Genomic DNA, 14,111 nt, shown 5'->3' with positions numbered 1-14,111 from the left:
GCTCCAACTGATGCAAAACTGTTTTCCCATGCTGCCCAACCCGCTGGATCCCCGGGGCCCAGAGGAGAGCAGAGGGCCAGATGAAGGAGCCACAGCAGCGGCTTGTCCGTCCACGTCCAGCAGTGCAGAGCCTCCGTCTGAATCCGTTCGGGCCGTCTGCGAACTCCACACTCACCTTTGCCTCGGTAAGAACCTGCCGGCTTTCATACAAATGGGAGTAGTGAAAGGTGTTTGGTGGAATGGTCACAAATGGATAAAGCAACTACAAGGAACTTTCATTTAGTGCTGATTTTGGCGGTTCTTGTGGACAATAGCGGTAATGTTTCTATGAGCACCAGCGGCTCATGTTGTGACGGTCTTGAGCTGTTTTGGAAGCGTGTGAAAGAAGGATGCAACAGATATTGAATGTGCTTCTTAAGCCCAGCTGTTTGCAGGATGCACAGCAATGGTAGCACAGCAAAAAGTAAACTTTGTTTAAGCCAACAAGGTAAATTCATATGTTTATGTTAACTCCGCATCCCGCAAAGTATTTCATAACTGAAATAGACACATGAAGAGGGCAAATTCAGTATTCATTTTGAGTCCTTTCAAATCTCTCAATTTTTTCCATCTGTTGATTGACTGACAAAGGTTGACTCTTGGTCCTCTTGGGCATTGAGAAAAAACTACATCGATATAGTCAATGTTGTCGCTGATGGTCTCGTTTGCTTACGTGGGTCACATGGAGGCATCCGTGTTAAATTGAGACTGTTTCATAACCAGTTAACTATGACAACATCGGTAAAGGTTATGTGCAATTGTGGGTTTTTATTTTATATTTCTTACTCCCTGATTTAAACGTCTTCCAGGGTTTTGCCTTACGAGATGAGAGCTAATTGTCAAATAATCTATTTACTCGTTTTTGTCAAAGCAGCTTCAATAAGAAAATATAATGTTTGACGAATGAAGCGGTGTAATATATAGTTTCTGCTTTCATGTGTTTTTATGTTCCATCTTTAATCCTTAATACCTGAACAACCATGTGTTTGTTTACCATTTTTATGTCTCCGGCTTCCACGCTTCCACTGGTGTTTAACGTGGGTATAACGTCACAATGGTATGAATTGTGGGTAATTCCCTAAGGCAAAGTCTGCAGAAATCCAGACTTCACGGAAAGTGCTCATAAAGGGCTCAAACTGTCTGCGAGAGAGCCCTCAAACACTCGAGGATTTGACAGTGGGACAGCCCTAAACGCTCGTGGACTTTGTGGGAGCGCGCCTCAAATTCCGTGAGTTTGGAGATTGGTATTGCGCCCATTACAAGCCGTTATAAACACTCAAACACTTAACAGGTGACGTTAATGAAGTCTGTGAGGGTTCAGGTCTGGCCTAAGGGGAGACACAGCGAGTGGATCATGTCTATGGGCCTCTACAGTTGTAACCGTATTTATCGTCCTGTCTCTGTCTTAAATAGTAGAAGACCACAACAATAGCCATTTACCTTACGGCAAGTATACAAGTATATATACAGGTGGACGGCACAGAGTGACTGCGGTACATCAATGTGGCACTTTCTGCTGCACCCATGTTAGCCGGTTAGCTTCCACAGTAGTTTATGACCCCATAGTGCTACAATATCACAGCAGAAGTATGCGGTGTTGTCAACACCGCATACTTCTGCTGTGATATACTGTGCAGATGTCATCAGTATCAGTGTGTTGATATGTGCACAGTCCCCAGAATAGAACACGCCCCCTCTCTCAGTACTGGTTTTAGTGGAGAACATTCTAGCCCATACAGATATTTGAAGTTGTCATACGTCAGTATCAAGGACCAGAAGGTTCTCACCAGCACCATCTGTAGGGAAATATACGCACAAGGCCTGCTCAACATCGTATCACTGCGCCTGAAGTTAGAAGGAAAAAGAACAACACGAGAGCATAATTACTTCCCCATTTGTTTCTGTTTATTGTCAGGTATAATAACTTGTACATTACAAAGAAATGACTTGTAGAACCAAAGGGGCAATGCTATACTTGGAATAAATGAAGAGGTTTGCAGAGTATCATAGTTGGGTTAGGTCTGGTTCCACTGGGAATGCAACACTGTGTGACATGAGGCCAGACGAATGGAAAGGAAGACTGAAGGGTGATCCCTGATTGTATCGCCAGTTAGTTTACCGCACTACTGAAGCTGTAGACAGAGGAGGCATTACAGAGCCTGCTAGTGTCTCTGCTATGCCAGGTATTTCATCACATATATTTTCCTCCTGAAGCTGGTAACCAGGGGACGGGAAACATGTTGCGGCCCATTATACGAGGGATTAAAATATGTGGTGGCTGGAGACATACAGTAGAGTACAATAATGGACTCTCAGCTCCACACAGGGAGACGTTGTTTGGTTCTGTTTCGAGGCTGATCCTTCGCTCCTCAATACAGGCAGAGCCACTGTGGCGTGCGGGAAAATGTATCCACTACAATGGGCCGGGGGAGCCATAATGGCGGACGTGGGAGTAACTGTGGGCGAAGACTCCGTTCCACTCGCTACAATCAGAGCATATTTTAAAAACACACAGCGGTGCATCTTCACCCTGCTCACTAATCCGAGAGCGACGGCGAGCCCTCGCCACAATGACGGACCCATTATGTGTGAAACATGGACACGTACAGTGGAGTTTTCAAAATGGGAATACATTTGCATCACAATCACATCCTTAAAAGCGTGATCCAACTGCTTTACTGCTCATGGCAAAACAATGATAAATAAATGGTAATAAATTAGATCATAAATAACCCAATAAATAAACAAATGAATACAGTAGAATCATAAATAGCTGTGGTCTACACAAATGTGTGCATGGAGACTTTTTGCAGACAGTTTTTCCTGTACAGTACCACACAGCAGCCGTATAGGTGCCGGCTACAGTGATGTACATGTCAATCCTTTCCTCACTGGTCATTGCAGAGGAGGTACACGCACACCTGCATGCGCGCGCACACACACACACACACACACACACACACACACACACACACTCTCTCACATAAAGTCAAGGTTAGCAGAATCAACATGATAATTTAAACAGGGAAGAGTAAAATTACATAATAAATAGTCCCCACCCCCTCCCTCCCTCCCTCCCTACCCCCGTCCCATCCCCCTGTGTATGCAGGTGGCTGACTTACTGTATAGGCCAGCGGGGAGCACAGATGCACCCTGGCACCGTTCATTTGGGCCAGGTACTCTCCTTCCAGCAGCAAGTCTCTCCTGATGCATCATGCTAAACAAACCTCCTCCAACGAGATGGAATATACAGTGCATAGTTTACAAAGCCGGAACTCAAGAGACTTTACATCTATACAGACAAACCTATACAATACAATTTTTATCATTAAAAAAAAAGTTCTTTTTTTTCTTCTTCTCCGTATTTCATCAGCCGACCTCTCCTTTGTTCGAACTTCTGTTGATCTCTGTGCTTCGATGGAACGGAAGTCTTTGGGGAGACGAGTACATGATGAGGGGAAAACAAACTGAAATGTACAGCAAGCCGTCAACGTGTCCTCTTTTTGTCTTCTACTCAGCTCCTATTGTTAGGGTATATATATATGTATTTATATAGTATATCGTTTTTTTTAATGGATTCATTTTTGGTTGTGTTGTGAAGGAAGAGAAAGAAAGTGCTAACATACAGCGAGATTTGTTCTTTGGGCTCTACCAAAATGAATTTAGCGACGCGTGGTGAACCATTTCCATTTAATACCTTGTTTACGTGAAGACATGAACAGTGACGGCCAATTTCATAGTAATGTGCTATTTCTCCTGTTTGATCCGGGCTCTGTGTTTGGAGAGAGATAATGGTCTCGGGTCGAGGAGTTCGGGGCCCCCGGACTGTACAGCATACGGCTCCGAGGAGGGCTTGGTAAAGATCACGACTGAACCAGAGCACAGTAACATGTAACGGGACTCCTGTTTGTGTGTGGCGCTCAGAAGCCGGGGCTGTCGTAGCTGCTGCGGCTGTAGTAGCTGTGGTGGCTGCGGGAGCGACTCTTGCTGCGGCTCCAGCTCCGGCTCTGGCTGCGGCTCCAGCTCCGGCTCCGGCTTCTGCTGTGGCTCCGGCTGTGGCTCCGGCTGCGGCTGTAGCTGCTGTAGCTGCGGCTGCGGCTGGACCGCGACGGGCTGCTGTCGTAGCTGGACGACGAAGGGCTGGGCCGGTAGTACGGGATCGGCCGCTTCCGAGCACTGGGGAGAAGAGAGAGGGGGAGAGGAGAGAGGGGGAGGATGGAGCGTTAGACCAGACGTCAGACCAGTTTGTCAAGGTCATGGCCTTTGTCTGGCACTGATGTTAAACACATGATGTGTTAAGACAAGATTTAGTTGGTTGAGAGCCGATCAGTGTTAGACTACAGAAGTGGTGGATTGATGATCAGAGCAGGATCTGAAAGAGAGCAGCTACACGGGTTAAAAACAAATAGTCCAAGCTGTTTAATCACACACACACACACACTTTGCAGAGAAATGCATGTCGTTAGTTTAAGCTTAAGCATAAATTGCCTTGTTATGAGCCACCCTGGAAGTGCTTCCTGTAAGGTAATTAGCTGTTAGTTTCCTAAAGAACCTCGTCTTCTCAGTGGAGGCCAACACCCAGAGAAATGGTGGAGTCAACAGTGCGGGGAGAGATAAACGCTATCAAGGTATCCCCGCTGCTACAAGGTGTGTTTCACCTTGTCATTTCAGCGGCGTGCAGATAACGCAGCCGAAGCTTTTTGTCTTCCGCGTCTGCCTTGGGAATCCACAGCCTGCGCGATGGAGATATCCTCTAAAATAAACCTTGATAGCGTTTTAATCTCCCCGTGTTACAACATTAGTGCAGAACTGCAGAGGGGTGTAGCTTTCGAGCTGGTGTGAGTTTCTTTGTGTCAATTTGAATGAAGCAGCAGCAGAAAGAGGACAGAAGAAGAAGAAGAAGAAGAAAAAAAAACAGGAGGAGGCCAGGTTTACTCAGGCGGAGCTCTGATGGTTTGCTGTTCAGCTTCAGGAGTCGGACTACTCGGATCCTGCTGCGCGGCAACTGTTACCGGGGTAACTAGCCTGCGGTGGCTCTGTTCAACAGCATCCCGTCCGTCTTGTGAGGCAGGACCTTAAGGACTGGAGTGAGAGATGACAAGGTACACACATTTGACCCATGTCTATTAACGCTTCTGTGAGAGGGGAGAGAGGCGACGTGAACACCACACAAACAAATCAGCAGATCAAGAAAGCTTAATAAATCAATACAGATGTGTCTTGGCCTTTGTTATCATACTTTTTGTATCTGTTTTGTGCTTTTTTTGTTACGTGCACTCGGCCACCAGTTTATTAGGTACAGCAAGTTAAAAGTACCTAATGAATCCTAAATGAATAACCCATTCATGAGGCTTCTAATGTTCAGTGTTTGTTGAGACTGTTTTAGAGAACTTCATGGTCATTTTGCGGGCTGTAGTTTGTGGTGCTGTTGAACTGTATTTCCTTAGAGGGGTGTTTCTGTTATTCAGTCGCATTGATTTGAATGCATTGAAACACCTGCCGGTGAAACACAATACAGTTCAACAGCACCACCATCTACATCCTGCAGGTGCCGATCAGGGCTGAAAAGAAAGTTCTTCCTCCACATGTTTTCAGAGTAAAGAAACAACAAGAAATCCTTTTATCTGTTTTTATGTCGAGTTAGTATTCTCCAAAGTCAGACTTGACTGTCAATCCTCTGATTAAGGAGGTAAAGGACCGGCCTCTCTCAAGGAAAGACAACACTATTATAGGCATATTGCATTAACATTGCAGCGATTTACAAAAAATTCTAATATTTTGTTTTGTATAATTACTGTGGAAGTAACCAACTTCATCATAGCTACATGTTAATGTAGGAAAACAGGACATACTATTTTCTGTTTGACTTCATAGTGTCCCCCTAACCTACACCCTATGTAAACACCTCATTGGCTAATGCATGCAGTATTTCATTTCTGCTCTTTAATTAAAGGATTAAATGGATCTGAATGTGGTTCTTACAATTTCCACTTGTGAGTTAAAGCAGGAACAAATTCCCCTCGTGTTATTTCCTTTTGCTTGTCATTGTAGTAATTTGCGGCTGTAGAAGAGCGACGTTTGCTTCGGCGTGAGTGCGCTCCAGTTAAATGATGGGAAACGTTTTAACTGCAGAGCGTAACTTACCTCCGGCAAAAAGTGTGTCACGTTAAAGTGCTGTTATTTCCAGACGTATGAAAGCTGAAAATAAAATTCAACACAAACAAACTGTCTCGTTGGAGGCGCGTTACTCTGTGTTCTGCTGGAAGAAAGTCCACACAGCAGATGAGTTGTGGGGGGGAAAAAATGTGGGGGGAAAAAAACACATCAGGAGGAGGTTTATGATGCTGGACTGCTGCGTTACCTGGTGATCCTGCGAGCCTCCATGAAGCTGGGCGAATCTCTTCTCCTCTTGCGAATGGGCGAGTAGCTGCGCGAGCGGCGGCGAGCTCGGCTGTCGGTGTCGGAGCGGTTGGGGCTGTCCTTCTCTCTGCGCGACACACAGGACGCCATCAGAACAGCGACAGCAGAGCACAGTAGAAAGAAGAGTGTGACAGAGAAAGGAGGTTTCACCTGGAGTTGTTCTGTCTGTTGTGTGGGGACTTGGCCTTGCTGGGGCCCCTGTCTCTGGAGGCGGAGCGCGAGGACGAGTGCCCGCTGCTCCAGGAGCTGCTGCGCTGCCGGAGGTTGGGCTTGCTCCGGGACTCCTCTTTCTTCCTGCCCGACGATGCGTGTGGGTGGCGTCCCGGAGACGCCGACGGGCTCCGGTGGTGTGCCTGACCCCGACTGGAGCGGTGGTGGCGCTTGGAAGAGTGGCCACCTTTTGTCCTGGGGAAGTGTAACGCAGCAGATGTCAAATGGTTGTCTCTCAGTGGCGCAGCTAAAGAGAAAAGATGGGGGAAGTCGTGCGGCGAGAGACAAACTTACTTTCTCTGACGACGAGAGTTCCTCGCTCTGTGGGTGGGGTTGTGCTGGGAGTGGGCCGAGTCGCTGCTGTGAGCAGGGGAGCGGGAGGTCTTATTCTGGCCTCTCTGGCTCCCTCTCCTCCCTGTCGCCTGGGTGACGGAGCTCCCCACAGCTGTGTTCCTCCCATCCACACTCCCAGCCTCTCCTGACGCGCACATCTGTCCCGCTTGGCTCCTGCTGGGGGCGCTGTGGAGCCTGTGCTCTCTCAGCAGAGTGGACTGGATGCCTGCAGAGCTAGCGGTCAGCAGACGGAGCTTCTGTAGAAAGAAATGATGACCAACAAAGGAAAAAAAAAAAAAAAAAGAAGAAGAAAGAAAACAAAAAAAGAAAAAAAGGACAAAAAGAGCATTAGAGTGTTTCCAGGTTGGTGATTGAGCGCTACGGTGTACTTGCCAAAAGAAGGTAAACATCTAAAAGAAAAAGGTCTAGGTTTTCTCCATATGGCTTATAGATAGTCCTCTATGGTGCAGCGCATGCAATACTTGGCATGCAAAACCATAATGAGTTGAAGAAATCATAATCGCAAAAACAAACAAAAAAACTAGGAGGAAGAGAGGGAAAAAAATTTAAACAAAACTGTGAACCAAATAAGTTAAAGAGCAAAGGCAGAAAGTACAGAGCTACAGCTTTTGTAGAGTAGAAAAAGAGGACTTCTTCAGTTTTTTTTTTTTTTTTTTTTTTTTTTTTTAGTAATGGTTAAAAAAATGAAACAAAACAGAAAGAGAAGACAACTTGACGGAACATCACAGAAATGGAAGGAACAAAATAAAGATCACAATTATTGAATCAATCGAATCAGAAAACAAATCGTCTGCTACTCAATTTTTCTCTTTCTGGATTTTTTTTTCCTGAAGACAATTGCTGAGATGTGAACAGCGACCCATTTTCTTTGTTTTTTTTTAATGGTTACTCTTGTTTAACTCCCTTCTGGTTAACATCCACTTACCAATAAAGTGGTATTCCCTCCTTTAGTAGGTAAGGTATGAAGAAAAGGGAAAAGTGGGGCAACATAAGTGCATCATTAGATTCACAAAATGCAAGAGAAAAAGACACAAAACCCTTCCCTGCCAGTGACTCATGAGACAATGCATGGAAATCAATGGAAAAGAACTCAAAAGCAAAGAGGAAAACCACAATGTGCAGGGAATCCCTCACACAGAGAGTAAATCCTCTGGGCCCAGCCACCTTCCTAAACATCAGAGAGCAACTGGCTGGCGAGAGTTTGAGGTATTTTCTTCACCATTTTTCCTCTCCATGTAGTATCTACCGCAGGGCAGGTGTTATTTTACTGCCCGACACGTTTACAGGCTGCAGTAACGGCCTTGGCTTCTACTGGGTACCATTTGTGTTTGTGCTCACAGGCTCCCTGATACAGGGCACCTGTTTACACAATAGCCAACTCTTCTGTTAATGTAGTTCCAGGGAGCTGTCGCTACATATAACAACAGTGAGCCTTGCACTCAGATTGGCTTGGGTTCAACCACATTTCATGGCATTCAAAGGGAATTGTTTGGGTGAGTGACTAATGTTAAAACCCCAGAAAAGCATGTGGTCAGTGAAAGGTCAGTAAAATTGCATCTAACTGATAAAACAACACAAATGTGATTTGATCCTTTGGGATTTTAAAGTGAAAAGCTACTTTTAGACTCACGAAAGGACTCAATTACCTTGAAGCTAGCAGCTTTCAAAATGACCACTGTCTTAAAGGATAAGGCGGGCAATACTCTGTATTTCAAATGTGTATAAAGCTGTATAAAATAGTTTATTTTTTTATATTAATATATTCATATTTACTTCAGTTTGAGTGACGTTTGCTAAAAAACTACGGTGCCCAGATGTTTAAGGAATATATATAGAGCCTTACCTGGAGCAGCTAGCTTGGCTCTATGGATGGAAGTGTTGGTCGTCTGGTCCAATTTTGGACTAGACTGAAATATCTCAACAACTATTGGATGATTTGCCATGTAATTTAATACAGACATTCATGAAACCCTCTGACGTTGGTGATCCTCTGGTCTAGTGCCAGCATCAGGTCAAATTCATTTTGTTCAATATTTTGGTTTATGACCAAATACCTGCAAAACTAATGACTTCCCCATCAGTCTCAGCTGTATTTTGTGGTTATTGCGAATTAGCTAATGTTGTAACATGGTGAGCATTATACCTGCGTAACATCAGCATGTTAGCATTCTCATTTTGAACATGTTAGCATGCTGACATTAGCATTTTAGCTCTAAGGACCGCTTTGTTTAGCTTTACTGAGCTACTAGCTGTAGACTCTTAGTCTTGGTTAATAATAAAACTACATATTTGTGACCCATTTTTAAAATTGTACATCTTCAGTGGGAACTTATATTGCTAATAGTAGCAAAGTCAGAAAGTATTGACTGAGCAACAAACCAATGCTGATTTAGGTCTTTTTTTAAGGGATTTGCTCATAGTGAGAAAAAACATGTAATGAGTAATGCCAGCCTTATCCTACAATCTGTGTTTGGTAGAGGGTGAGTTAAAACATATTCCCAACCTCTATTTTAAGCATTCAACAAAAATAGAAACTGGACGAGTGCTTCAGTGGGAGTTAGGGGCTGAGACTTGTGATGCACAGTTATACACTGCTCATTGTAAGCAGGTCATAAAAAGAGAGTCAATCTCCAACAGCCGTCTTTGTTTGAAACCAAATACAGCTGTCTCTCTCTCGCATGCATTACAATGTGCAGTCTGAACGGCTTCGTGATCTGAGGAACAACAAAAGCACCGACTGGCCGCTGCAGAAAGAAGAGCCGTTCTCCACTAGAGAGAAGACAACTAAGCGGTATAATAAGAAGACACACAACCACTGGTGCTTATGACAAGTTGTTAGAAACAGTCGTGGAAATCAATATGGTGAAAATCATAAGACGGATGTACTAATTCACCAACAGACAGAGAGATGCTGGACAAACAGGAATGCATTCTACCAAAACAGAAAGAAAACAAAACTGGAGAAAGAAATGGACCTGGAAGATAGAGCGGGATATTGGACTTCAGAATGAAGTTAAGGAAGAAAGAGAAAAACCAGAGCTCTACGTAATCCAATCATAATTGATGAAGTAAAATCAATTTGGTTAGAGATTTGGTAAATAACAGAGAGAGAGAGAGAGAGAGAGAGAGAGCGAGAGAGAGAGAGAAACATTGACGTCACTCAGGCTAGGGTGCTTGTCACATTCTCATCTGCATAAAGATCACGTGCGTAGGCAAAGCGTTACCTACCTTCCATTTCAATCAGTGACACGTATGCAATATCAACAAAAAAAAGGAAAGAAAGAAAAAAAGAAAAAAGGAGAAAGGAATGTTCTCCGCAGCGAAATGGGAAAAAGACAATGACCTCTTTTAGTATCAAAGCTACAGACGGTGTCCAGAGACTAAGGAGAAATAAACAAACCAAAAAGTACAAAGAAAATAGAGGGGACAAAACAAAAATAAAAATCCAGATGGAATTCAAATCAAACTAAAACAAAGGATGAAATCTATAAACTACATGATTTGCTTTGTCTTTTTCGCTTGTACAAATGCAGCCATATTTGTATCAAAACGGGAGGGGAAGGGGGGAGGGGGGGGTGATAGAGGTAAGTGGATAGAGTTAATTATCATATTAGTGGACATCCATGTCGAGTAGAGTATAGCTATAGGAGAAAGGGAGGGGGAGGAGGAGGAGGAGGAGGAGGGGGGGGGGGCGGGGAGGGAGGAGGACATGCAGAGCTGGCAGATGTGAGAGATATACGTGGGAAGAAAAAGGCCGGGACAACAAGAGGTGAGACGTGAGTCACACATGACACAGATGAACAGGTATGAGAGGAAGAGGAGGAGGAGGAGGAAGGGCAGAAGAGTGTTAGAGGGGCGATCACTGCTAAGATGGACAACTAGAGAGTCAGCACATTTGAAAGGGACCCCAGTCACATTTTGGCCCTGGTCTTCTTCAGTATAGCACCACTTCTCTACTCTGTACTGTAGGGCAGCTTTCTTCCAGGCAATCTCTTTGACTTATGTATCACTGTAAACACAGGTACGGTGAGCGAGAGAGAGCCCAAGGAGCTTTGTCAAATCTGCTGTTCAAACTGTTAACGTCAACGGGAGGGGGGAGCTTACGCTCAAAATGGCTTGGGTCCCTTTAAAATAACAATCATGTTAATACATGTGTGAGTTGTCCTATAGTTATTTTTCAAGAGTCCATGTACGTGTGTTTGAAGTGTTTGAAGACATCCATTAATAATGAGCAAGAGGACGACTGGCCCAGTTTGGGACTGGCTCATTCACTGTGTAGGAGAGAGTCCTGGATGCTTCCCGTCTGTGCGCTGCTCTTTATCACATTTAGGGAGGTTCAGCACATGCATTTACCAAACCAGCCGCACGGGCCTCAAAACATATATCGGAAAGCACTTCAGATGAAAGATCAATCTCGTCTTTGTGCATCTTGTCCTGGTCAATGGTTCAGTGCTGCGTCTTCTGTGAATAATTCTGTTGCAACCCAGCCGTGATGGACCAGAGAGCAGTAAACACCCGGGAGGCTCCCAACAGACCACCATGACCCGCAAGGTGAGGGTCACATGACAGGAGCTAGCATCTGCTAGCATGTTTACTGCTGTGTACTGACCGTGGGTTTGACAAGGTTGTTTTGTGACTTTTTATTTAAAATAAAGAAAATGGTACAAAAGATGGATACATCTGTCGAGTCTCCTGTAAACGTCCACTTTATCTATGATTGGTGGGAAGTTGAGTTTTTTTGTTTTGCCCCCATTGGTCAAATGGAGCAGCAAGGAGCCCATTTCACCCTTAAAAGCAAACTCGTACACGCTGCACGAAGCTGAGATTTATGCTTTCATGAAAATATGTTCAGTTTTTCCAGAGCGAAGGCTTCAAGGAGAAGGACTAACTCGTTGTTTTTTTAGCAAACGCATGTCTTGCTTAACTTCTCCACCTCCGATAAAGAGCAGTGCACAGGCTTTTCTACGGGAAGCGTCCGGGAGTGTCCCCCATGTTGCGGATGAGACCGTTCCAAAACGGGGCTAGAGGACGACTACAGGAACACAAACTGAGATGATATATATATATATATATACACAACCAGAGCTGCTGTACAGAACATTTGCTAAACCACACAACTGCTGCAGTAAAGTCAAACTTCAGTGGGATCCAGGATCTGTCACACATGACCATCCCCGAGCGGAGATTTCGGTTTGGGGATTATCACGAAAGAAGTATTTTAGCTTTTGGTGGAGATTAACAAGAATGGCAACATCGCCTTACGCTACAAAGATGCTGCTTATGAAACGGGCGAGCCAATTAAATGCTCCCCTCTCGCCACATCCCAACTGAATGGCTCTAACGGACGTGATCAAAGAAGACCTCCCTTGCCATTCTCCACTGGCCCGAGCAGATGGAGTAGAAACAAACGCCAGGGACAGAGGAGACACTGCCACCGATAGGGGCAACATGCACGTGGACATGGCAGAGTAAAACAGTAGAGAGGAGCGTGTGTTTAACTCCTGGTGGTTTGGCAGGAGCTGTCGGGACGCCTGGAGGAGAAGAGGATCTATCACTGAGCAGAGCATGTGCTTGAGAAGAAAGACAACTGTATTGACAAGAAGAAACTATTACACATACCCAGTTAACCTACTTGGTCCGGTTCCAAAGCATTTGAGTGCTTTTTATATAAACGAGACAGAAAGATTTGGGCATTTATTCATGGGTAAATACCACTTAATACTTTTGATAAGGAAAAAAAAAGAAACAGTAATGAATGAAATAAGCAGAGAGAGAGAAAGACCAGATAAGACCTCAGAGACACATGCAAGCTGGAGGAGAAAATAGAAGACATCCCTTTTGTCCCATTTGGATGCGTATTCAACAGAGACAGATGGTTTCACAAGTGATCCCTACAGTCTAAGTGTCTTTTGTTTCGCTCTCAACATAATCGGCCGTCATCCTGCCGTAGCTCCGGTGATCCATTTACCGTATGGAATAGCAAGGTTGTTTCCATTATAGCAGGAATGGATTTAATACTCAGTGTCTTCTAGGTAATCAGAGACAAACAGAGAGGCTTACTTTCAAAAGAGCCAAAACAAACAAGGAGCAGTTCCATATTAAACACGTAGAGGGGAATAAATATGATTTATAACACTCCAGGAGCCTATTGTGGACAATATGTGGAGGTTTATTTGAAGATTTCATTACTCAGAGGGTCCACCCTGTGTCGTCATTGTAATTCATTAACACAACATCGTTTCTGTGGGAGATTTAAAATGCCTACATAAAAGAAATCAGATTGAACAAAGAAATACAGTGAAATACAACACACATTAACTGTGTCATGATCAAATGAAGACTACGTGTTAAAAGGAAAGTGATTTAGCTAGTGCTATTGATTCTAAATTGAGTCACATTCTGACTGTTTCTGATGGATGTGTGACGCGTGTTCATTTGAAGAAAGAAGGCGGCTCCCTCATGACAACACTGTAGTTTCCTTTAGTGCTGGCAGGTCTCTGCTGCTCTCTGCTGGACAACTCTGAAATGCAATACACCGTTGCACTTTGTTTTCTGTGTTGAGATTAGATCTTAACGACACAGCACAATGGGAAATACAATTTTAATATTGGAATCAGGTAAAATATTCAAGTGTTTTCGATGACTCATCTTGAACTCGGCGGTTACGTAAATATATTAAATCAAATGTGATTTTGGAAAAAATAGCTAACCCGCCCATCACATGTAACCGCACAAGACTTAACTTGTAGGTAGCTAGCAGTGCAATATCTAAAAAGGAGGCGTGTGTTTGGATTTCAGCAGGCGAACACTTTGTTTTCAACAAATGTTGTTGAGGAAATAAATGACTAAATTAACACTTATCCTTTTCCTTGTATAATTTGATTTAAATCCTTCTTTTAACTATTGTAATATTCTGTTTTCTGTGGAAATATGTCACATTACAGGAACTAAAGATGCTCTGATTTCCCTTTAATTGTGACTTTAATATCTATTAATTGCGTTATAAGACTAAAAGCAATATAATTGTCCTGTTTGATTTGATTTGCTTTTATTTAGGCATTTTAAATCTTCCATACAGCCCAGCTGTA

At 44.0% G+C, this 14,111-nt stretch overlaps 1 protein-coding gene across 1 annotated transcript in view; it reads right to left on the bottom strand.

Annotated features, from left to right (window-relative positions):
- Positions 1-3,175: 3,175 nt before the first annotated feature.
- Positions 3,176-14,111, bottom strand: part of srrm3 (serine/arginine repetitive matrix 3) — a 68,010-nt gene continuing 57,074 nt past the window's right edge. The window contains exons 11-14 of the mRNA XM_076102591.1: positions 6,964-7,259; positions 6,610-6,864; positions 6,401-6,526; positions 3,176-4,215 (exon numbers count right to left, since the gene is read on the bottom strand). Coding sequence (XP_075958706.1) covers positions 3,960-4,215; positions 6,401-6,526; positions 6,610-6,864; positions 6,964-7,259 — 933 coding nt within the window. The 3' untranslated portion in view covers positions 3,176-3,959. The remainder of the gene's footprint in view (positions 4,216-6,400; positions 6,527-6,609; positions 6,865-6,963; positions 7,260-14,111) is intronic.

This window comes from Anarhichas minor, unplaced genomic scaffold (assembly GCF_050575085.1).
Source record: "Anarhichas minor isolate MPS153535 unplaced genomic scaffold, ASM5057508v1 ptg000027l, whole genome shotgun sequence".
NCBI lineage: Eukaryota > Metazoa > Chordata > Actinopteri > Perciformes > Anarhichadidae > Anarhichas > Anarhichas minor.
This window is presented reverse-complemented; position numbering and strand designations above follow the sequence as displayed.